The 26,134-nt window shown below is 44.1% G+C and overlaps 1 protein-coding gene across 2 annotated transcripts in view; it reads left to right on the forward strand.

Moving 5' to 3' along the window:
* Positions 1–26,134, forward strand: part of LOC128263953 (meiosis regulator and mRNA stability factor 1-like) — a 518,128-nt gene that overhangs the window by 83,284 nt on the left and 408,710 nt on the right. For both annotated transcript variants that reach the window (XM_052999232.1, XM_052999231.1), the window contains exon 2: positions 14,356–14,457. In XM_052999232.1, the coding sequence (XP_052855192.1) occupies positions 14,356–14,457 (102 nt within the window). The remainder of the gene's footprint in view (positions 1–14,355; positions 14,458–26,134) is intronic.

The raw sequence follows: 26,134 nt of genomic DNA on the forward strand, positions 1-26,134 counted from the left end.
TTAGGATGTCTGTCGTATTTGGCTCTATTGCAGACATTACAGTTCACTATTACCTCTGTGACCAGCTTAGCCATTTTTGGGAAATAGTAACCGCCAAGAATTTGCTTAACATTTTCTTGTGCCGCTCTATGAGCGCGACTGTGTTCGGCTATAACTATCTCTTTTTGTTCGGCCCTGTCAGTTATATCAGTCACCATTGTCTTACAGTACCAAAATTTTGTTCCCGGAAAGGATTTTACGAGCTCATGCTGTAAATAAGCCAAAATGTGCAGATTACAACGAATCGCGTTTACGAGGTTTGGCTGAACCACCTTTTTTGCCTCTTGAAGTGCTTCATCATCGTGAGTGAAATGTATGTGATGTCGCACCTTTTCGCGAAAGAGTACAAACGTGCGCTTCAAAGGAAACTGCGCTTCCTCCAGAATTATTTGGTTTCTGAAGCAATTGAGCGGCTTATCTGTAGTCTCGATGGTATAGGTCTGAGACACTTCGCTATGTACAGTAGCGGCATCAGATTGAACCTCATTTTGTAAGGCATTCAGGTTTTGCCGAGACAAGGCATCAGCTACGAAATTTTCCTTTCCTGGCTTATAGAAAACTTTGGCATTATGCTCATCAATAAAAGCTTTCCATCGCTTAATTTTTGCGTTCGTGTTTCTATCTGAGATCGCAAAGGTAAGCGGTTGATGGTCGGTGAAAATGTTTATATCCTTGGTGCCGTACAAAAAATTCTGCAATTTCCCCAACGCCCACACGATTGCCAAAAGTTCTCTTTCATTAGTAGCGTAGTGTGACTCGCTTTGTTTAAGAGTTCGGGAAATCATAGTAATCGGCCTACCTCCTTGGGATAAAACAGCATCAATACCATTTGCAGAAGCGTCAGTGGTAAGGTCAAAAGGCCGTCTAAAAATCGGGGTACATAAGAATTACATCCTCCGACGCTAAAATGTTTCTCAAGCTCTCGAATGCGTCACGGTGTATTTCATTAAATTCAATTTTGACGTTTTTCGAGACATGCTTGCTAACCGTACCGTTTTCGCCTTTAAGCAAGTCTGTCAATGGTCTTGCGATTGATGCGAAATCTTTGACGAATCTTCTATAATAGCTAGCGAGGCCAAGAAAAGATCTAAGGCTAAAGAGATTTTTTGGTTTGGGGAACTCTTGTATGTACCTAACCTTTTCGGGGTCTGACTTTGTGCCTGCCCTAGTTACTATAAAGCCCAAATATTCGACGCTTTCTTTAAAAAATTTTGTCTTCTCGCGTGATACTCGCATGTTAGCGTCACACAGGCATTTTAATACCGTGTCTATGTGCTTAACGTGATCGAGCTCATTCTCAGAGAAAATGATAACGTCATCCACATAGACGTAGCAGATTTTTCCTATCTGGTCCCTTAAAACGTCATCTATTGCTCTCTGAAAGATGCTTCCCGCATTCTTTAAGCCGAAGGGTAGACGATAATACTCATACTTCCCGCCGTTAACTGAAAAGGATGTCTTCTCACGGTCCTGTTCCGCAAGGTAAATTTGATGGTACCCTGACCTTAAGTCTAGGGTGGTGAAAAACTTGGCCTTTCCCAGATTTGCAAGAATCATGGGGATACTTGGCATTGGGTAGCGATCAGCAATGGTTCGCTCATTTAATTTGCGAAAATCAATTACCAGCCGCTTATTCCTGTTGCCACTGGCATCAGTTCCTTTTTTGTCTACAACCCATACAGGGCTGTTATATGGGGATCTTGATGGCCTAATGATGCCATCTTTCAGCAATTGCTTAATTTCGTTATTCACGAAGTGCGCTACTCCCATAGGGTAAGGGTATAATTTTGAATAAATTGGCTGGCTGTCTTCTGTGCGAATCGTAGCTACTATCGATGTGTTAAAAGGCAGTGCCTCATTGGGGCTCGAAAAAACTTTGATTCTGTTAAGAATTACGCTTCTGAACTCCTTACGCACGGTGTCTGGCACAACTATGTCATCGACATGGGTAAAATTGACATTGTCGCAGCTCTGATACTGTAACTTTTCTGCTACATCCCCATATACTATTAAATCTTGCTTCAAATCCAGCGTTGCCCCCACGTGTGTTTACAGATCGAGGCCTATTATCCCATCAAACGCTGTTAACGAATTTAATAAAAAGAAAGGAGTTTTAACTCCAAAAATATGCATCTGACACTTTTGCCGGATGGCGTTAGAACCGTGTATTGAACTAACGGTAAATGGAGAGTCGACTTGAACTATACCTTTAAGGCCACTTATAGGCTTAATATAGTTTTTCGCCGCTCCAGTGTCAATCAGTATTCTTAATTTCCTCCCAGCCAGTTGCCTCTCGACAAAAGGCAACCGGGAGCGTGCACTAAAAAATTAAGTGAGTCACGTTCACTATCCGACTCAAGGTCGTCAACAATAGCTGCAGCTGCCGCTGAAGCCACCTCCCCGTACTTCTGGGTGTCCTGCTCTTGGGCTTGTTGATTGATATTATTCAATCTCTGACGCCTTTGACCAGTCATACGCTCGGAGGAGTCTCGTCTCTTGTAGGTTTGTACAGTACTAGACTGAGGTTTCCCGAAATCAGTGCGCTGCCTAAATTTGGAGGACAAGTCTATGTCCATTGGCTCTGAGCTTTGAACTTGGGTAACCACAACATTTTTTTCTTGTGCATCGCTGCCTTGCTGCTGTTTCTTGACAAAATGAGGGTTTCTTTCATAGCCATGAACCCGTTCGTCCCTGAAGATTTTGCCATGCCTAGCCTGTGAACGACTTTTTTCAATCCCTTGAGCCTTTTCTTCTATAGCTTTGGCGTACGAAGCCGAAAATACGCTACGCTCAATACTGGCTTCTGCTTCTCTAGCCAATGCCAAGGCGGTTGGCAAGTCTTTTGGCTGAGCTGGAAATACTACCGATTTTAAAGACTTTTTTAATCCTGATATAAACGCGTGCAGCGCATCGACTCTGACCTCTTGGTTGAGCAATGCTGCTGCCTGAGGCTCGTGGGACATAACGATCTTATTGGTTACGAGAGTCAACTTCCTTTCCACCTCATCATAGTACTGCATTAGGCTCGAATCGCCTTGCCTTACCATGTCTAATCCCTGCCGCAGAAGACGCAAGGAAGTCTTATCTGCATACGTGCAGTCCAATCTGGCTATAATAGCATCGAAATTGAGCACGGTGTTGTGTGACACCAACAATGCTCTTGCCGGACCCTTAATTTTATTCCTAATAATCGTGACTGCCTGATAATGTGCACAGCTACCACTAAAAGGTGCGAAGAGTTCGTATGCGTCTGTGGCTGATTGCCTCCACGCCACATACTCATCTTGCACTCCACTAAAGTCTGGGATAGATTTGATAATGTCAAGCGGGATGTCGCACCTCACCGCTGGGTCTACTGAAATCCGTTGGTACGTTTCAACATGTGGCTCCTCCACACGTAATTCATTCAATTGCCTTTGCATTTCATTTTAACGCGCCTGAAAGATTGCCTCTTGATTGGCTAAGGCATTGGCCAAAAGCGCTTTCACCTCGTTAGCGTTCATGTTGGCTTTTTTTTCCAAATATTTATTAACTTCCAATTCAACACTATCGTCACTTTCGTACTCACTCCTAACCTCTCTATACGAATCAACCCAGCTCATGAAAATCACTGTTTCTTTAACACAAAAAAAAGAACGAAGCAAATTAAAGGTAAGGGGAAAGAGCGGCGAATTGCAAGAGCTTTTCGAACTGCCTCGAAGACACTAAACTGTACGTTTCCACGCTGCTGCTTTAAAAAAAAAATGTGATCCACGCATGCGTACGACGATTTGTGCTTTTATGTGACCTTTATTGAAAATTTGAGCGATTAAAAGTTTTGTTTCAGAACAAATCACTTACAATTTCTTCTCTAGGTGTGGGTAATAAGTGTTGGGCGCCAGTAAAGCTTATAAGGTGCTGCCAGGGGACCTTTTCGTCACGGCTGCTGTCCGACTCCAGTCAGGGTATGGACCAACTTGCCAGCTCCTGCAAGGGAGTTGCCGGGGTATCCACTGTCGAAGCCGCTCCAGTTGTGGAGCAAGGAAATGAAGATTAGGTTGGGTATCTGGGTACCAGTTACTAGCCTTGTGGCTTAGCAACAATAAATAAGAATATCAGCTATAGCTGGTTTAGAAGTTTATTTCAAGCTTCTGCTTGCTTTACGTGCCAAGTACAACTAAAACTAGGTTACAAAAATAAGTATACTTAAACTATGCTATGAAGGGAGATTATGCTAAGAGAGAGAGAGAGAGATAAAGAAATGAGCATAAGCTTCCAAGTGTAGTCGGCCAGCCGACTTAGCATACGTGATAATGCTGCTCTCGCATTGGGAGCGAGCGACAGTATATCACAGCAATTCACCTGCTAGCTCAGCGCGAGGGTAACTTGTTTACTTGTATACGGCTGCACCATGATCCTGTGGAGATGCTTGGCGGGAGCCTTTGTGTAAATTCTATGAGGATGCTTGGCGAGAACAACTGTGTGAGACTGCACCATGATCCTGTGAGGATGCTTGGCGGGAGCGTATGTGTAAGTTCTATGAGGATGCTTGGATAGAACAATTGTGTGAGACTGCACCATGATCCTGTGGGGATGGTTGGCGGGAGCGTATGTGTAAATCCTATGAGGATGCTTTGCGAGAACAATTGTGTGAGACTGCACCATGATCCTGTGTGGAAATAAAGAGAAATTGTGAAAATGAACGTTGTTGAGATAATACAAGAAACGCTGTTATTAGTTGTATGTTTATGAAATAACTGAATGATTTAGATTGGAAGCTGATGTCAATAAATAATTGAAAGGAATAGTGTTTTGTTGTAAAGCCTATTGGGTCATGATCACGCATACACGAGGACGTGTGCAGGTCAGGAAGGCCGTGTCGCAGTTCTCAGAAGTGTTTGAATTCGATGAACGCTAAAGATATTTGGCGCTCAGATTTGGTTGTCGCTTAGTATAAGCAGCTGGTTCCTGGTAAGACATTGGTTCCTGATAAAACGTGGATTCTAGGAATTCCTTCTCGTTAAGAGAGTGAGATCTCTCTTGATCTACTCGTAGCGCGACGGCATTGCCAGATCCCTTAAAGAGGCTTAGTCGTCGAGTGAGGCCCGGTCGCCCAAGAGAGAGAGAGAGAGAGAGAGAGAGCAAGAAGTTGCAAGAAGATGAGCTCTGGTATATGAAGCGGTGGTCACTTTGAATTTGGCTCTAGGCGCGATCGGGACTGACTGCGCAATCGAAATGGCAGATAAAGAAATCACTCCTTCTCCGTTAAATATATAAAAACGTCTGCTGTTCGGAAAGAATCCTTGAAGCAAGGGTGGGCATCAATTATGGTTTGGGGTTGTTTTACGTCATCTGTTGTAGCTCTAATACAGGGGTGCCCACGCCTATACACAATGAGCACAATAATTTTTGTAAATGCACAATGCTTAGGGAGATGTGAGGGGCTCCACAATAAGTAAGCTTCCTGGTCTGAATTCGCTATACACTAACAATTTGTCGATTCTTACTTTTGGTCCAATGCGTTACTGATAAGACTGAGGCAATGAAACATTTTTTATTTTTTTTTTGAGTCAAATGTAATTTGTTTTTGTCTTTTACTCGGCTCTACATAGTCTTCGTTACTTGTGTTCGTTATTTTGTTTTAGATGTGTTGATAAATGCACTGGCATTAGGCAGTTTTGAGTACCCATGGTCTAATAGTTAAGATGGACGGCACGGATTTTTCATCACGATTCCAAACACAGTTTAAAGCTTGTAAGGTCCTGGTTGAAAGCACAATCTATCAAGGTTCTGATATGGCCCCCACAAAGTCCCGATCTATGGGGTATTGTTAAACTTCCACGCCAAAGTGGTGATCCACAGTTGTTAAGAAAATATGTTATCCAACTCAATATTAAAGTAACCTTAAAAAATGGTCTCTACCTTATACATGAGATATTGTATTTCTAAGGTAAAAAGAAAATTTGATTGATTGGAATTATTAATTTAATTTAGCTGTATATTACTGCTTATACTGCTTACTGCTTAGTTCTCCGTTTCATAGAACTCAAAGCTTTTTATATTGTATTCGTTGAAACGTATGTGACAGGTAGAAGGCAGCGTTTCCAACCATTTAAAGTATATATATTCATGATCAGGATCAATAGCCGAGTCGATCTAGACATGTTAGTCTGTCTGTCCGACGGAAACTATTAAAGGTAGAGATTTGGGACTGGACATGCAGATTCTAGTAGTTCGAAAGCAACGCAAGTTTATTTCAAAACGGGGCCACTCCCACACTAAACCCGTCTGTCACGTCACTCTCAGACATTTTAGACCTTTGATTTTTTTTTTTTTTTTTTTTTATTATTAAGAAAAGCTTAAATATATACAGAAGTAATACAAAAGACAGAAGAGTAAGAATTAGAAAAATTCTGTTCCCGCGGGACCGCCGCAAAGCTATACTTCGCGGGACGGATGGCGGTCAGGTTGCCGCTCGTCCTTATTACTAGTTGCGTCGGCTCTGTTCTCGACGCCTTAAGTCCTTCAGGATGCCAGCGGCCAGATTAGCTACCGCATCCCAATTCCTCTGGTTTTCCAGCATGCAATTGATTACATTATCCACTGTCAGAAAACGCTCGGTTCTTAATTCAGCCTCGGCTCGGTTCCTCGCGTATAGGGGGCAGATGAATGCGTTCTCCGCGTCTTCGATGCTTGCTGTGCCGCAGTAATCGCAGCAGGGGTTCGGCTCGTTCTTGAACCTGTACAGGTATTCTTTATAGCATCCGTGCCCGGAGATTATTTGTGTTAGGTAGAAATCTACCTGCCCGTGTTTTCTCTGCTGTCAAGGGATAAGACTGGGGATTATCCTGGGCGTCCTGTGCTCGCACTGTTCCAACTCCTTTGCCAAGCCTCTATCGTGCTGCTGAGCTGGGTCCTACATCCTTTACTTCCTGTCCTTCGTTCTGCCGCCAGGAGGTCTATCGGTATTGTACCGGCTATCACTAGCGCGGCTTCCTCTGATACCGAGCAGAAGCTGCTTGTGATGCGCAGTGCGCAGCGTCTGTAGACAGCTTTGCACTATATGTTGCGGTCTTCATAGCCTCGGCCCATATGGGCGCGGCGTACAGGATGGTCACCACTGTGGCTATGATCCTTCTGCTGTGCTGCTTTGGTCCTCGGGTGTTGGCCATCATCCTTGAGATGGATGCAGTCGATCTGGACGCTTTGGCTGCTGCATACGCTAGGTGGGTCTTGAACGATAACCTGTAATCGATCATTACCCCAAGGTACTTGATTGAGTCGCTTGATGCTATTAAGGTTGATCTGACTCGAATTGTAGCCTTCTCGACAATCTTCCTGCTGCTTATGAGCACTGCCTCCGTTTTGTGCTCGGCAAGCGATAGCCCGTTTTCTGCGAGCCATCTCATAAGGATGCCTATGGAGAGGCTGGACCTTACCGTGGCCTCTTCGAGGGTTTTAGCTACTTTTACCAGCGCTATGTCGTCCGCAAAGCCCACTACGGTGCATCCTTCGAGTAGTGCCTGGCTTAGGATCCCGTCGTACATGGCGTTCCACAGAATCGGGCTCAGGACTGAGCCTTGAGGTACTCCTCCTGTCACCTGGTACTCATGCTCTCCGACGTCTGAAGACTATGTGAGCACTCTGTCCTTGAAGTAGTCCACTACGAGGTCGGTAAGGTAGTCAGAAATTCCCATTAGACGAAGCGCTCGCAGGACAAAGTTCCAGTTGGCGGAGTTAAATGCATTCTTCACATCCAGAGTGCAGACGAGGCAGTACTCTTTTGAGCCGCCTATCCATCTTTCTCCTTCAATTGCCTCAGCAGCCAGTTGGGTGACCGCTCGGATCGCGTCAATGGTACTTTTTTTCTTCCGGAAACCAAACTGGTGGTCCGAGAAAGCTCCGAGTTAGTCGAGCTCCTTTTCGAGGTGGGTGCATATTATGCGCTCAAATATCTTACCCATCGTATTTAGCATACAGAGGGGCCTGTATGACGATGCGTCATCGTTTATCTTGCCCGGTTTTGGGATGAGCACTAATCTCTGCCGCTTCCATCCTGTGGGGAAGGTTCGTTGGATGAGACACTTGTTATACATTTCCGTGAATATACCCGGGTAAGCTGCCACTATTGTGTGGGAAACAAAGTAGCCACTATGTTGCCAAGCTGCAAGTGGTCAGTAGGGGTCGGCTGCCTGTTGAGCTTACCCATGATCATCCTGTATGCTGAGCCGAATAGTTCGGCATCCGCAGCTTCGCACAGCTCCTGGAAGCATCTGGCCTTGCTGGCTTTGATCGCGTTTTTCAGCACCTTTCTCTTGGCTCTATAGGTTGCTTCGGTCAGCTCTTGGTTTCCGCGTCCTCTGCTTCTCTGACACCTGCGTCGGGCCGCTAGGCAGTCTCTCCTCGCTCCGTCTATCTCCTCGTTCCACCACGGAACTGGTCTACGCCCACTACCACCTTTCGTGGCTTTTTCCATGGAGGCATCACACGCCGCCTTAACTCTATCGGCTAAGTCCTTCGCGCAGGTGTTAGCGTCTACTGTAACGCAAACGCCTTCCATGTGTGCTAGGAGGGCCACTGTGTTAAGTGTATGGGTGATGATCAGCGCGTGGTCGCTGTGAGTATAGATGTCTGACACCCTCCATGCACAGTTACATGCCAGTTCTCGGCTGGCGAAGGTCAAATCGATAATCGATTCCCGGCCTGACTTGCTAAAGGTTGGCCTGTACCCTTCGTTGAGTAGGCAAACGTTTAACGAAGCCAACGCCTCAAGGAGGATGGTTCCTTGCTGTGTCGTACTAGCGCTGCGCCATGTTGTTGACTATGCGTTGAAATCACCTGCGTTGAGGATTGGTGACCTGCCGCGTGCGTCATCAGCGATCTCCTGCATTATTGCTCTGAACTCGCTAATGTAGCAGCTGTAGATTGTTAGGCCTTTGAACATCGCTCTGGTATATCCTGATGCCAAAGGCATCCAGCCTTTGCGATAGGTGTCCAGAAGGCTGCCCGCAGCTCCAAATCGCTGCTCTACCGTCCGCGCTCGCTGATTATTGCCACGTCAGCCTGTTGTTCGATTGCCGTCTGGGTTAGTAGCTCTGCGCCGCTCTGCAGTGGTTTAGGTTAATCTGTAGAACCTTAACCATGCTGTATACAGTTCAGAGCATTCCGGTACTCAGGACACAACCTACTGAGGGCCGAGTGTTTGGCCTCTCCTCCAGTTATTCCTCGTCTCGTGCAAATGATACACTTCGGTTTGCCCTGAGTACAAGTTCTGTACTTGTGCCCATCTTGCCACATCTGAAGCAGGATTCCTGCGTGTTTTTGGCTGTTGCCTCCGACGCTGGGCATCTAGCAGACATATGGCCTATTCCCATGCATTTGTAGCATCGCCTGGGCTCCATTTTCTGCATTATGCGGCCGATTACCTATCCTACCCTGATTTTCCCCTTGTCGAGGATCCGCTGTGCATGCTCTTGTCTGAGGTGAACCGTCACCGTTTGGGTTCCGCCATAGACCTTTCGCATCCTAGGTGCAGCGCCCGCCGGGATATCGCATTCCTCCTCAGCGTAGACTGCCTGTAGTACCTCCTCGCAGGTGGTCATCTCGTCCAGGTCGCGAATTTCCACCTGTACCGAGTCCTCCAGTATAGCCACTTGGGCTTTGCCGCTGAAGGCGGACTTCATGGCTGTATGCAGCTGCTGCGTGGCTTGGTCTGAGGGTTTCTGCATCTTGAGTAGCAGGCTCCCATTGGCAGGCTCCTGCGTATGCCTTGCACCCCATCCTTAAGCCCCTGTAGGGTAGGCTCGGTTTTGACCAACTTGAGCATGTCTGCGTACGATCCTTCGCTGCATTTGATCAGGATAGCGTCAGGGCGCTGGCTCTTCCGATTCACGGTGAGTCTCGCGTGGTCTTCGCTTTCCCTGATATTCTCAGCAGTCACGCGGGGCTTCTTGGTTTTGCGCCTAACCTGCTGCCAGCAAGGGTTTCTCGTCTGGTTCCCTGCGCCAGTATGCACCCTCTCTGTGCTAGCGGCTTCTTGTCCTGGGCCAACAATCGAAGGCGTTGTCTGCTGGGTTGCGCAGGCGGTCGGAGCCCTGGCGTGGGTTTCGTCCAGCGTCGCACTTATATCGCTTTGCAGCTTTTTCATAGCCTGCAGTGAGTCGATTGTGGCCTGGGTGACATGACGGACAACCTTCTTGTTGTTACTCTTCGTGTCAGTAAACTTCGCGATCATTTCGTCGAGCTTTTCTGGAGCCGCTGCTTCTTCTGGGCTCCATCGATCGCCTCTTCAGGGAAGACCTTTGATGCTGTACTCTGTGTGCGTGTTTCGGTCATATCGAAATTTATGATTACCCATTAGAAACCATTGATGATATTCACTTTAATTATTTGATCGTTCCTATGGCAGCTATAAAATATCGTTTTTCAACTTTAATAAAACTAAAAGCGTTATTCTGAACTATTAAACCTTTTATATGTCTAAAAGACTTACAAAAATAAATTAAAAATTATAGAAGTTACAATTTTGTTTTAATTTTTTTTTAATATTCCGATTGTTTTAATGAGAGCTATATAATTTAGTCGTCCGATTTTGATCTAATTAAAACATTAATTTCAAAATAATAAACCATTACTAAATATCGGAGAACTAAAAAAAAGTTATAATATTTTCATTTTTTTCCCGATTGTTCCTATGGGATCTATATGGTATGATAAATTATATAAAATACTTTATAAGGTCGGAAATGTCTTTTTCACTGCTTTGCAAACTTCTGACTGAAATTATAATACCTTCTGCAAGGGTACAAAAACAAAAAAGCTGTATTCGAGTGTCCGGACTATTATGTAACTGATACTAAGCTTATCAATTTCGAAATATTTAGGATCGGATCTATCGGATTTTAGATGGGGCCATCTGCGCCAAACACTGAATTTTCAGATATTCAAACATTTTTTATTTATGCTAATAACTTCTTAAGCAATGGCTTGATTGAAAAATGTTTGCATAAGTCCAAATTTATTTACCAAATAAACATAAGCACATTAATAACTCTTCTACACCATATCTAATTTTTCAAGTTTTAAATTTTAAAAAATATGTTTTCGTTTCCGTGCATACAGTTATTTGTTGATGTACTAAAATGTATTTAATATTATTTACAATGATGTACTAAATTAATTTAATATTATTAAATCAAATTTACAACAAAACGAATATCGTTTTAATGTTTAGTATATATTTAATATATAAAGTGATACGGATTTTTTTTACGAGAAACGGAAATACACAGTAGATTGTCATTTACAACCCATCAAGAAATCCGCTTAATACGAAAACCTGCCTGTACATACACTCGGTGACCATTTTATTTGGTTAATGCACTTATCATATGGTACTGTGTCCGCTGGATTTTAGCATACTACACAACCAATTTTACACTTGTTCTTTAAATCGACAACTTCTCCTAATAATAATATCAAACAATAACACCTCTTACCGAGGTAAAAATGTCGTGACAATCGCACCTTCAACATACAAAATATATGATATCAAATTTTTGGTCAAAAAAATGGATAAGCATTCTACTAAATAAATACACTTTTTAAATGTTCCCGTTCGGACCGCTTCATTCAGCTATTTTGCCTATAAAGGCATTTTTTATCTCAGCCTGCCAAAAAAATGTTATGTACCAAATGTTGAGGAATCTCAAGGGCTTTAAACGTAAAAAGTTAAACAAAAATCGGCTTTAACAATTATTAATAACGTGCAAAAAGTACTAGCTATTTCTAGCGATTTCCCGCTTAAAGGCTAGTTTTTCGAAAACTCGTGGGTCAAACTTTTCTTGTAACAACCTGCCCAACAGCATAAAAATTATTCCAGAATTCTAAAACAAGTTTTTAAAAGTTTTTGAAATAGACACGGAAAAATTTTCATTTTGAGATATACAAAAAAAAGTATTTTATTAATAACTTTTGAACGGAGCATCGGATCCAAGCACTTCGGGTGTCATTCGATGCGTGTTTTCAACAAAATTTAAATTGTGATTAAACAGTGGAACATTTAAGCAACTTGCGCTCAACTTTCATTTTTCACCACCATTTCGCTTAAACCAATTAACTTTTCTAAGGACTTGGTATACAATCCTAATTCATTTAGCGATATTTTTCGATTGGTGTATTAGTCGGTACGAGCGGACCAGCTGTCGTCCAATAATACTCCGTATAATGTGACAAGGTTGTTCTTCTCGTCGACCACTTATTTGATTCTGAAAGATCCTCAAGACTTTGGGTTCTCCTGATAGTGAACACGATAAATTGGTCTCTTCGCATACAAAAATTATAAATTTTTGAATAGTTCTATTAGATCAAACAAAGTAAAAAGTCGTGGCGCTATGCTACCAAATTTTGTGACAAAAATTGACTGAGCAATCGAATAAATAAATGCACCTTTAAACTGTTCTCATTCGGACCTCTTCAGCCATGTATTTTAGCTTTCGAGCTACACAGGCATTTTTTATTGCTGCGTGCCGTTGAGAAATTTCAATTTTATTTAAACTAACAATGTTGAAGCAGAGCGACTAGCATTTGGACAGTACCTTTACCATATAGCACTTGTCTGTAGCTTAATGAGCTATGGGTGTACCTTTGTACAGCCTTTTGTAGCTAAAACTAGCTAATGTTTCAAAAAGTCGTTGGAATTTCGGATCCAGGTGAAAGTCGTCACGTATATTCAAAAAGAATGCAACTTTTATTTTTTATCTATTTTCCTAATTCCTATGGTATGTAATGATAAATACTTATCATATAGCTTTAAAACGACTCTCCCAAATATGCTCTTAAGTGGACGATTTATTATATAACTACAACGTTGTTTGCGTAAGTTGAGTAGATGACCGGCGCGTATGATATCCAAAAATCCACTGTTCTAAGTACAGTGTTGATCTTATCTCTAAAGCTCGATCTATGTCGCCCTATTACTGCCCAAGACCATTTTGTTAGTTTGTGATTGTGATTGCGTTAACCTATACATCAAAACCTTGGGAATCGGCTGGATCATAGATAATTGAATTAACTTAATATAAAACTTTAAACGTAAATCAAATTTTGCTTGTAACACACGATTTTGGGTTTGACTATCTTTTTATAACGACATATCTTGTCTGTAACTTTTCAAGTTAATAAGCTATGGATGTGTTCTTGTTACGCCTTTTTTAGCTAAAAATGTATAGTTTTTTAATAAATCTTCGGAAGACTGGATCCAAACAAGTTGGACAAGTCGTCTCGTAAAAATGCAACTAGGCATAAAAAGTGGAGCGTTTTACCAAACCTAGCCCAAGAGATCCAATTTAAAGTTTGTTTAGTATGTCCCTTTTCCAGCCCTTTCTCCTGAACCTATTCTTTTTTGTAACCATCGCAACGGACCGTCGCAGCAGATTTTCAATTTATATTTATACCCGTTACTTGAAGATCGTTGAAAAGTATGTAACAGGTTTAAGTAAGCGTTTCCGACCGTATAAAGTTTTTGTGTTCGTGATCAGGATCGATACCCCAGTCGATCTAGCCATGTCAGTCTGTCCGTCTGTATGAACGTCGACATCTCTGAAACTACAAAAGCTAGAGATTTGATATTTGGCATGCAAATTCTAGTTCTTTCAACGCAGAGCAAGTTGAAACGCTCTTTCTAACGCCCACAAATCGCGAAACACTTACCACGTCTGTCGCGTCGCGCTGTGACTTGATATACCTTAGTTGTTGTACTCTGCGTCAGTGTTTTGGGGGGAGGGGGTACTGTACGCTTTAACCTTCTGGTGTTGGTTATGCTGCGCGATAGATGGCGCCACCTTAACTCCGATTGTCTTGTGGGGGAATATTTAGATTGAAATTTGTTAGCTGAATAACGGGTATCTAACAGTCGGGGAACCCGACTATAGCGTTCTTTCTTGTTATTACTTAAATAGTACCAAAAAAAGCCGTAATCTCGATTGGAATCACTGGAAGATTGGACATTCTACATATAGAAAATAAAATAAAAAAAAAAAAAAAATAAAATAGAGATAAAAAGTTCCCTTAACCGGATATTCCATATGTATTCTAGAGAGACATCTATAACTCTTTCCCGTTCTGTGTTGCCCAAAAGTGAAAGACGTAGCGTGGCTTGCTCTCCTTGATGGGGCGAGTTTATTTCCCAATGTAGGTATAATTTAAAATTTGAAAAAAGTATTTCCTCTAGGCACTCAATCTTTAAAGGCTTCTGTATCACCCAAATATCAACCATATATATAATTTTGAAGAAACTTTAACTTGTGGATTTTTCTGATAGTTATTACTGCATTTCAGATAAAAAGCGAACATATATCCAGCCACTTTTAAAGAAATACACAGCATCGATAAAGCATAAAGCTTTTTTAGTTCGTACAACATGGGAGAACGCTTGTACAGGTAAGTAATATTGTTTATAAAAGAGTCTACAATGCAACTTTTGCTTAAAAACTAGCAGTTTGGCTCAATAATTTTAAACGCCTTTTGACCGCAGAACTGCGTCATCATTTAAGGCTGATAAATCTAATTAGCAGAAGAAGTTCTTATCCTTCAGTGATATATGCCGAAAAAACGGACTATTCTCCGCTGATTTGGATAACGAAAAGGTACATATTGAATGCCAAGAACACGGTCGTTTACCACTAAACACGAATATTTTTCAATTTTTTTGGGGACATGAAGCTGTAGTCGGTACACCTTGGCGACACTATCGACCTGTATCTTATTCTTATTAAGAAATGTGTTTGCGCACTCAGCGCTTGTATTTAAATCCCTAGTTGTATGGCGAGAGCGGGAGCCAATAAAGCTTTCGTCTGTTCGCTCTTGCGAATTCGCCCCGTCTCTCGCCACCGTAGCATAAGTTAGGTTCTAAGAGAAATTATTGAAATATAATTGTTAGTGATCCATCGAACGTCATCGTAGCCACTCCATTTCGTCGCGCTTTCGACATAGTTTTCACAAGTTTCGCAATTAAAATCGTCTCGAACTACTGCGTTCACAAGTTTTCGCGTTGTTAATACAAAATAGTATTAAATTTTCATGGTGACCCCGACGTGATCAGCAGTAGAGTTCGCGAGTTTTAATATTTTTTTCGGTGAAAAACTATAAACAATAACAACAAAAACCAATTTATTCGTGTCGGTTCGGCCAATAAATTAAATTCAATAATTTCGTCGCTGGAAATTTTCTGCCGTTCTTGAAGTTGCGCCTGACGTTTCGGCAAATTTAATTGCTCAATTTGCTGCTGCCGCCAAATGGAAGTCAAAAAGGAAGTTGCAATTATCAAGTCGGCCATCCAGGTATAGAGTGCCAAAAGTTGAAAGTTAATCTGTGGCGATTTGTCAACTGTGTTTTGGCCCATCTTTCAACTTTTTGCATTCGTGTAAAAATCGGTAGATAGTGAGCATTCTAACCAAGAAATAAAAATTTGCATGTACTAACAACCAAAATTCTACAATAAACATAATATATTTCGAATTATATGTGAATCGCTTTGGCCAAAAAACAAGCAATACAATACTCGTCGTCGACCCAATTAGTGCGAACTTAATTCCCCCAACTTTCGTCGTAGTGAGCACCAATTTAGGGTATAAATAAAAATAGCTGGAAAAAAGTGCAAATTGTGAAAAGTGTAGCTCTCAGAAAATTAGCGGCAATAACTTTCGCAGCAATTTGTCCGAACATTTCCCGCGCTTTTCCAATTTTTCCGCGCTTTTCATAATTTTGCGCGCATTTTGGCGTCAGGCTTGTATATTCGTTGCCCTTAGTTATCGGTCAGTGTATCATTCTCCGTTAGCATCTGCATAGGAAGAGCCGCTAGCCGCGTACACATACACAGGCACACCGACACCGCTGCCGCTATTTCGAGTTATCTTTTGTCGTTTTCGTTCTCGATCGCTGCAGCAGTGCAATTTTCGGTCTGCCTAAACGTTTGTTCGTTTTTTCGGTACGCTTGAGCTTGAGCGGTAGCTCCCCTACAGTGCGTGCGTGCGGCATATACTGTCGCTGGGTTTATATAAAAAATATAAAAACCCTATTTAGATTTTTCGCTGTAATTCTCTCGGCACTTAGCTCCCTTACACCGTGAGCGATCGGTATATTACTCGTTGATTTTTTATTTTTTTATTTAACAAATAAATAATTTAATAAAAATAAATATTTAACACCTCTTCGATACCAACCAAATAAATACAAATAAACGCAATGGCAACTAAGGATATCGAGCTTAAACACCAACGAGATGTTTGCATGAAAAGTATTAACCGAACTTATCGCCACTTAAAAGAAGCTAAAATATCTATAAATCCGGTCGAGCTTGAGTGTCGATTAGAGATTCTAAATACGCACATTGAAAATGCTTCACTTTTGCAAAACCAAATAGAAGTGAAAGATACAAAAGATGTATACCGCGAAGAGTTGGAAGAGAGGGCCGTAATGACAAAGTCATTGCTGATTTCAATTTTAAATAAGTCGAAACAAAATAACATCGAGAAATCCGCTCCGCCAGCAAATCGCCCGCCTCAATGCCGTTTGCCGAGCGTTGCTCTCCCAACTTTTAGCGGAAAACACTCCGAATTTAAAAATTTTATAAGCCTTTTCGAAACTTTCGTTGACAAAGATGACACTTTATACGATATTAAAAAATTCAATCATTTAATTTCGTGTTTAGCTGGAGACGCTTTAGGAACAGTTAGGGCCTTCCAAGTCACTGCGGAAAATTATCCCAAAGCCCTTGCTAGCCTGAAGCGGGTGTACAATAATGATTGTCTTATTTGTTTTGACAACATATCGACACTTTTTAATTTGCAAAAAATTTCCCAGCCTTCAGCTACAGCCTTGAGAACCCTCATCGACACGGTCACAGCCTTGTATGACTCCTTACTGTCTATTGGGGATGATATACGCATTACTAATGCCAATTTAATACATCTGGTAATGAGCAAGGTCGATGCAGGAACTAAAAGAAAATGGGAAGAACAGTTAGATTATACTTCGCTTCCACTTTGGAGCGCATGTGAGGCGGCCCTCAACAGGCGATACCAACACATGGTAGCAGAAGAGGCTTCCAAGCCCAAAACTGTTCAGCAGACCCAATCTAACCCTAAGAAGAATGGAAATAGGAGTTTTTCGTTTGTCGCTGCCAGGAACGACTCTGTTCAATGCATGTATTGCAACTCAGCTGAACATCAGATTGGAAACTGCGCTTCCTTCGCAGCCCTGACAGTTCAGCAAAGATTCGATTTTGCTAAAAGAGCACCCTTATGCATTAACTGTTTAAGAAAGGGTCACACTGTCAAAAAATGCAAATCGAACAGATGTAGAGTGTGCAATTCCTCACATCACACTTTGCTACATATATATGCCCCAAACACAAATCTCGCGTTGCCACCTCCTTCTCAGCCCACGCTCATGCAGGAGTCTCCATCCACTTCGCATGTTTTGCATGCGAATGCATCGGATCGAGTCATTCTTGCAACTGCTGTTGTGAGCGTCCAAACAAAAAGCGGCGAGTTTGTATTAGCTCGAGCGTTGCTCGACTCTGGTTCACAAATAAACTTTGTAACCGACGAGCTCGCTCAGAGGCTCAAAATTACAAGAGAGGACGTGTGCATGAGCTTGCGAGGCATTGGTGGAACTAATGCCCAAGCCACAAAAAAAAATACACACGATTGTGAAGTCGCGAGTAGGGAACAGCCAATCGTCGTCCGATTTTTGGATTATGAAAAATATTTCTGGTTATCATCCGGATCAAGCGGTGAACACCAGCGGGTGGAGGGTGCCTGAAAATATTCAGTTGGCAGATCCATTCTTCTTCAAGCCCCAAAAAATAGATATGCTTATCGGCGCTGAAACATTCTTTGAACTTTTATCTATTGGCCAGATAAAGCAGGGGCCTGAATTCCCCATCCTACAAAAGACAGTTCTCGGCTGGATAGTGTCAGGCAGATGTGCCTCTGAAAATAATAAAAACGCTGAAAAAATGGTACATCTCAGCTGCCAGGAGGAAGTGTTGGAGTCAATTGACACAACCCTGCAGAAATTTTGGTCTGTGGAGGACTTGCCGCCCAAGGCTAATGTCCATACTCCTGAGCAACAACTCTGTCAACAACACTTTGAGAAAAATACTCAAAGATTGTCGTCCGGTAGATTTTCGGTTCGTTTGCCGTTTAAATCTGACCCAAATACTCTTGGTTCGTCATACGAAGTTGCGAAACGTAGATTTTTTTTCGCTAGAAAGGAAATTGTCAAAGGACCCTTCGCTGAAGAAGATGTATATTGAATTCATGGAGGAATATGTTTCACTGGGCCACATGTCCTCCACCAATGACAAAATTCCGAATACTCCGCACTATTTCATTCCGCACCAATGCGTTTTACGGCCACAAAGTACTTCAACTAAGTTGAGAGTAGTTTTCGATGCATCGAGCCGTACTTCTACGCAGGTAGCGTTGAATGACATCTTGATGGTAGGCCCAACTATTCAAGAGGAGCTGTACTCGACTCTGCTTCGGTTTAGATTGCATAAGTTTGCCCTTGTGACCGACGTCAAAAAGATGTATCGCCAAGTGATGGTGGACGAAGCTGATCGTTACTTCCAGCTCATAGTATGGAGACGAGATCCTTCTGAGTCCCTGAAAATCTTTAAGTTGAACACCGTTACATATGGAACTTCGCCAGCCCCCTTTTTGGCGATTCGGTGTTTAATGCGGCTAGGAGAGATGGCGCAAGCAACTCATCCAAAAGCCGCAAAGGTTATTCAGAATGATTTTTATGTTGACGATTTGTTGACTGGCGCCGGATGCGTTGAGGACCTGCAAAGCCTTCGAGACGAAGTTTCTCAGGTCTTGCAAGAGGCAGGCTTTGAATTGGCAAAGTGGTTTTCAAACTGCCCAGAGTTATCCGCATCTGATAGCGCTGTAATGCCACTTATGGCAGACTCAGACGTAACCAAGACCCTTGGCGTGGTTTGGTTACCGGTTAAAGATTACTTTCAATTTCGGTTGGATGACTCTTTCCTGGATCTTCGCGCGACAAAACGAAATATTTTGTCGGTGACTGCTCGACTTTTCGACCCACTTGGCCTCTTGTGTCCTTTGGTCACAAAGGCAAAGATGTTGTTGCCGGAACTGTGGCTTCGAAAATTAGATTGGGACGAGTCGCTACCGATGCAGTTGCTCACGTCGTGGGAGACGTTTAAAGCGACGCTTCTGCAGCTGCCTAAAATTAAGGTATCGCGATTCGTCAACACAGATCCACAAGTCCCGATTCAAATACATGGTTTCGCTGACGCTTCCATGCGAGCGTATGGAGCGTGCATCTACGTTCGGACTCAAACTGCTGAAGGTTTGAAAGTGTCTTTATTGACCGCCAAATCGAAAGTAGCTCCCCTCAAGACGAAAACTTTGCCTCGCCTTCAGCTGTGTGCAGCTCACCTTTTAGCAGATCTCTATAATCGTGTCAGGCCATTGAGAATGTTTTCCTGTGGACAGACTCCGAGATCACTTTACACTGGATTAAAACCCATCCCTCGTCGTTGTCGGTTTTTGTTTCGAACCGGGTTGCAGAAATTCAGGAGTGGTCGGAGAAAGCAATTTGGAGACACGTTCCCACGAAAGTCAACCCAGCAGATATAGTGTCCCGAGGATGTGACGTAGAGGAGCTTACAACGTCCATTTGGTTCAGTGGGCCTTCGTTCTTGCTAGACTCCGAAAATAATTGGCCTGTAAATAAACATTTCGAACTGCCGGCTGATGTAATGTCGATGGAGCTACGCAAATCGGCAATAGCTCTCGTAGTCAGCCCAGAGCCAAATTATGTGCTTCAGAAAATAGAGTCCTTTTCGTCGCACCTGAAGCTTCTGAGAGTTTTCGTGTGGGTTTTTCGTTTTATTCAAAGGTGCAGAAAGGTGTCGAAGCCCTTTGAAAAAAGTATTTCGCCAAGAGAACTGGATTTCGCTGTTGATAAAATTATCGAAGCTGTCCAATTTCACGAGTTCAGGGACGACATAAGTAAAATTCGGAAGAATAAACCGGTAGCAACGAATATTCAAAAGTTAAACCCTTTTCTTCAGGAAAATAAATTAGATTGGTGCTCCTCGACATTGCTACGAGTTGGGGGTCGGTTATTGAATGCTCCTATCCCGTACGAAGCCAAATTCCCGTTGTTGCTGTCTAAAAGCTCACAGTTCGTCAGATCCTATGTGTCATACCTGCACGTTACGAACTGTCACGCTGGCCCACGAGCTCTCGTAAGTCGTCTGCGCGAGAAAATCTCGCTAGTTAATGCTCAAGAAGTCTGCCGACGAACAGTTCGGTCGTGCATGCGCTGCTTTCGCTGTAAGCCGCAACTTTTGACGCAAATTATGGGAAACTTGCCAGCAGATAGACTTCGAGCTCTTCGCCCGTTCGATATTTGTGGCGTTGATTTTTGTGGTCTCTTCAGCACAACGTATCGTATCCGTGGTAAGCCACCGTCGTACGCCACAAGTCGTACGTGGCCTTGTTCGTCTGTTTTGCGTCCAAAGCGGTCCACTTAGAATTAGTGTCTGACCTAACCACTGATGCTTTCTTGTTGGCATTTCAAAGGTTCGTGAGTCGTCGCGGGATTCCGGAGAAAGGTGTGGTGCGACAACGCCACCAATTTCGTCGGCGCAGATCGCCACATGAGAGAGTTCCGAGCCCGCCTGGAAGAGCAGGGGGGCGGTATCGAAACATTCGCATCAAAAAAAGGATGCGAGTTTGCGTTCATACCGCCCAGAGCACCGCACTTCGGCGGACTATGGGAGGCAGATGTGAAGTCTGCAAAGCACCTGTTCCTTCGGACGTTAGGCCAAGACCTCTTGACCGCGGAGGAGCTCGGAACTCTGCTCACCAGCGTGGAGGCCGTGCTCAACTCCAGGCCCCTCGGCGCTCTAAGCAGCGACCCGAACGACGGCGAGGCCCTGACCCCCGGGCATCTGCTCATCGGCGGCCCTCTTCTGGCCCCACCATCAGCGGCGCTCCCGGACCAGATCAGCCTGCTTGCGACGATGACGAGGTGTCTCGTCTCTCAGGCACAGGTTTTGGCAGCGATCCAGCAGCGGTCCAAGTGGCACCAGGGGGAGCCCAACCTCGTCGTGGGAGCGCTCGTCGTCGTCGCAGAAGACAACCTTCCGCCCCAGCAGTGGAGGATCGGATGAGTGGTAGCGGTGCACGCCGGCGCCGATAGCAAGGTTCGCGTGGCGGACGTCAGGACGCAGGACGGCGAATATCGGCGAGCTGTCCACCGACTGGCCCTGTTGCCCGTTCTGGGCTGAAGGACGTCGTCCCTTCAGAGGGGGCGGTGTTTGCGCACTCAGCGCTTGTATTTAAATCACTAGTTGTAGGGCGAGAGCGGGAGCCAATAAAGCTTTCGTCCGTTCGCTCTTGCGAATTCGCCCCGTCTCTCGCCACCGTAGCATAAGTTAGGTTCTAAAAGAAATTATTGAAATATAATTGTTAGTGATCCATCGAACGTCATCGTAGCCACTCCTTTTCGTCGCGCTTTCGACATAGTTTTCACAAGTTTCGCAATTAAAATCGTCTCGAACTACTGCGTTCACAAGTTTTCGCGTTGTTAATACAAAACAGTATTAAATTTTCAAAATGCATTAATTTTAATGCAGAAAATTTAAGTTTTGTTTGAGTTGTTAAGCATATTTCAGAAGATTCTCCAAAATGAAAAATAGCTTACAACAAACCTTGATGTTTCTGCATATAGGTTCCCATCATCCGCAACTATGACAGGCTGCATGGCTTGCGCCAACTCCGTCATTCACAATGCTCCTCATAATAAGCCTGACGGCGGAGATGCATTATTCGCTGCCCAGTAAGCAACCAAGACCTCAAATTTAGAGAGGAGAGAAAATGGCGGGAGTTAAAATAACCTAAATTGGCGTTCTTGTGGAACTACGAGAGACCGCTCATAAGGGGAACTCGCGACTTAAGGAGAATCTAGGAAGTGTTTTTGGCGACGGGGAAACTGCGACGATAATCGCTAATCGTTTTTAATTCGGTACCACGACGAACAGGTTACTTGGGAGGAACTGGCGAAGGCACTAGCTTCCCAGAACTCCCTGAACACAGAATCAGGCGGCTACGCCCTCTCCCAAGCGGCAGCCAGGCTGCGTCGACCGCAGTTCCTGCCAGCAAGGCCTACATTCTGGAAAAATCGGAAAAATCAATGTCGGGTAGTCACGGTGCCGTATCAGCGAGATCGATTTAATCAAGAAGTATTTTAAGTGCTTTAAGGTGCGGAGAAAAGTGCCGCCGGATAGCGGAATGTCCGAGCAAGACCAATGCTGCACCAGCAGGGCTTAAGGATGTTAGCTAACCTGATCCACTGTACTGCAGCTCATGACCTGCTGTTGAAAACGGTGCGGGAGAGCGGCTCATGTGCCTCCATATCTCCATAGGATAATAATGAGCTTCTTCAGAGACAGGGTCCTTCACTTAGAACCTTCTGGTAGGGCTGTCAGCCAGCAACGCTGGTGGAGTTCCACAAGGGTCCGTAAAAGCGCCCCTACTTTAGAACGTAAGTCCTTGAGCTGGTGTTGCCAGGCAGGACCGAAGTAGTAAGTTTCGCCGATGACATCTCTGGAGTCGTGGTGGAAAAGGAGCTGCACCACACGATGAGGTATACAACCATAACATCGAGCCCATCTTGTCATGAATAATCAGCGTAGGGCTTAAGCTAGACCCGAGCATCAGAAAAAAGGTCGAGGTCGCTCCGATTCGCGCAGGTAACGCGGTCCTAAAGTCCGCCAGGGCAATGATGTACCTTGGCGTGATGATTGAAACAAGGCTCAGCGCAAACGCGCAAATGCCGCCATAGAAAATCAGAGCCCTCTCGCGCATAGTAACAAGGTTTTAGACAACATTACAACACTACCAGGAACGTGCTTGAGCGCAATACAATCGCGGAACGGGAACTTCTTCAGCATACTCAACAATCGCTCAAATTGGAAAAAAAACAAGAAGATGAGTGAGCCAGACGAACTGGCCTGATATACTTCAGCAAGAATAGGATTCCGACCATTACAGGGGTTATAACGGAGAACTGTACCATAGGCCATATGGCTGCCCGGTACAAAGCTCCACATGTTTAGCACTTCAAGGGAGCATACTCCGCTTTCTCGGAGCCTACCACTTTGAGGACTTGGGCTGAGTATCAAGGGTCTCTCTACTAAATCTGGCTATATTTGTGAACGCTGCGAATCGGGTTGATGTGCTATTTAATGTTGTTATCATACATATAAATTTTCCCAACAACGTTCGATCACGCACTTGCAATGGATTGTATTTGGGCAAGTCGAGGAAGCACCAACCTTGTCAGCATTCGATGTTTTCAAACTAGCTTGGACGCCCTCATCAGCAAACTCTTTGATTTGGACCAATTTGGATCCGGACGAGAACTAACTGCGAGAACCATTTTAAACGAATGCATTTCTGACAACCGAACGGAAAATACATGGTTCGAATACCTAAGAACGGATTTCAACATTACACAAGACATTGGGAAGTCCCACCAAATAGCTCTCAATCGTTTCCACTTTCTAGAAAGGAAAATTACAAAGATACCTGAACTGCATCAGAAGTACAGCACCAGCATCAAGGAACACTTTTAACTCGTCCAAATCTCGGAAGCAACATCGCATAATGGGTCACAACGGTAAAGCTCCAACGTAAAGTATCTTTACGACATTTTACGCATCGGTCTTACGCTTCAAAATGATCTGGGCGGTGTCATTCGTTATGCCTTCGCAGCAGACATTTAAAATATGTACCGCTGTATTGACATGTACCCGCAGATGCTAAGTATCAACGCAACTTGTGAAATAATGCTCAAGACAAAATCATTGACTACAGTCTCAACACCGTTTCGTTCGGCACGGTTTCGGCTCCATATTCGGCAATGCGAGCTCTCCATCTATTTCTCCTGGATGATAAAATGCGGTACCCATAAGCAAGCAATGTTCTTCAAAGCAAGACGTTTAAAGAGGCGACGAGATCAACTTATCTCAGCACTCTGACCTGCAAACATGAAGCTTAAAAAATGGGCCTCCACTCAAACGAAACTTATGCGTAACATTCCGAAAGATCTTATTGGCAGCACTAGAATCTAGAAATTGTCAACCAGGATTCGATATAAGCTCTCGGTCTATATTGAAATCCCCGCAAAGATTGAAAATCTGCAAAAATGATGACTCGGATTCGACTTGACAGAACTCATTTCAAAACAGCTCCACGTCTTCTGCGATGGCTCGTCCCGCGTCATGTCGCGTGTATGTCTGTCTGGCAGCTACCTGTGTCACAATTCGGAGACTTCAAATTCTAACTCTCGAACGTCTCGACGTAGCTATGTTGCTCCTTGTTGACTCCACTTGATTTTAACGTTGTTTCACTGATGACTGGGTTACTCGATTACTGATCCACTGATACTTGATGACTAGTACTTGTTGACTTGTATTAATCAACTGATCCAGCTTCCTGCGCTCGGCCATCTTATATAGGCCTCTGTTTCACCTTTCGCCCTCTGCGCACGGCACCAGCAGGGTCCGAAGTCCGGTGCTGTCCCCCTCCTTTTTTTTTTTTTGCCCCCGGCACTCAGACGCTCTCTCGCCTGTTGGCGTCTCTCTCGGACTCTTCATGTCCCTTTCTACTACTGCTACTATGGGCAAAATCGTCGCGTATCTGGCAACCGGTAGGCTCTGCTTTCGTGATTGCTCGCAAAGTTTTCTTTTATTTGTGGAGAGTTATTCAACTTTATGCGGTTGACTCTGGCCTGGGCCCGACGCTGAAACCGTTTGCCTTGTTGCCTGAGTGCCTTTGCACCTTCCTGTGCACACCTTATTCCTCGTGGCTTAGCGATGGATGACTCGTGATTGCGCTCGATGCAGAATCCATTTGCCTCGTTGTCTGAGTCACTGCATCCTTTCCTGCCTTCTATATAGATAAGGAATATATAAGACGCTGTAGTCCAAACCTATTGTTGTTGCAGGCTTTTGACTCGTTGTCCGGGTCACTGTGCGTCCTTGTGTCCTGCGTCCTATACTGATTTTGGAATATGCCCGACAATTGTAGTCCGCTCCTTTTGCTGGTAGTCCGTATTTTGTAATCGTAGACTCAGCTCGCTGACATGGACGATGCGATATTGCATTGTTTCTGTGCATGGTTTCCTGTGCCGATAGTCTCGCTGTCGTAAAGTGCGATGGGCAGCTGAGGCTCTCGTTGATTCCAACTTCTCGTCCCAATTCCTCTGGTTCTGTCCTTCAAATGGCGCTATTATAGTTTTTACGGTTCGGTTTGCTCTTTCTGTCGCATTTTCCTGCGGTCTGTCTGGCGCTGTGAATTGTGGTTTAATGCGCATCTCGCTGAGAAGTTTCTTGAACGCTCGGCTGGCAAACTGTACTCCATTGTCCCTTATTACCACCTTTGAGGCTCCAAACCTAGAAATGTTTCTGTCGTTACTGATCGTAGTGTCACCAACTGTGTGCGCTTCGAAAACCTATCTGGTTTCCATACTCCGATCTTGGCAATGGTCCGAAAAAGTTACTGTTGCCCATGGTTCTTTGGGTATCTGCGTCAGCATTTTTTAAGCTGCCTGCATCTGTTTAGGCTTGTATTTGAGATATGTCTCCCATTTCCGCCATGTCCGTTCGGGCGATACTATGCATTCCTGGCCAGTAAAAGCATGCCGCCGGCCTTGCAATAGTTTTCCGACTTCCGACATGTCCAGCAGCTGGATAGTCGTAATCCTCCTTTAGGTCTGTTTCCCTCAGCTCTAGTGGTTCACAAAGCTTCCGTGCTGCAGCATCTTCTCTTTGGCTATATGGCTATATAAGGAGCCTCCCTCCATGAGGTAGTCCGGAAACTTCTGTGGTTGTGTATTAATTTTCTCACACATGTCTCTCCGGCCTCTGGGTTTCCTTGCAGAGGCTGTCTTTACGGTGCATCAGCCATCACGTTCAGCTGCCCCTTCCTGTACGCTATCTCACTTCTCTGAATTTATCCTCAGGTTAGCTTGCTTAAGGCGTCTGATGACATAACCTAAACGACTT

Source organism: Drosophila gunungcola, unplaced genomic scaffold, assembly GCF_025200985.1.
Source record: "Drosophila gunungcola strain Sukarami unplaced genomic scaffold, Dgunungcola_SK_2 000033F, whole genome shotgun sequence".
NCBI classification, from domain to species: Eukaryota; Metazoa; Arthropoda; class Insecta; order Diptera; family Drosophilidae; genus Drosophila; species Drosophila gunungcola.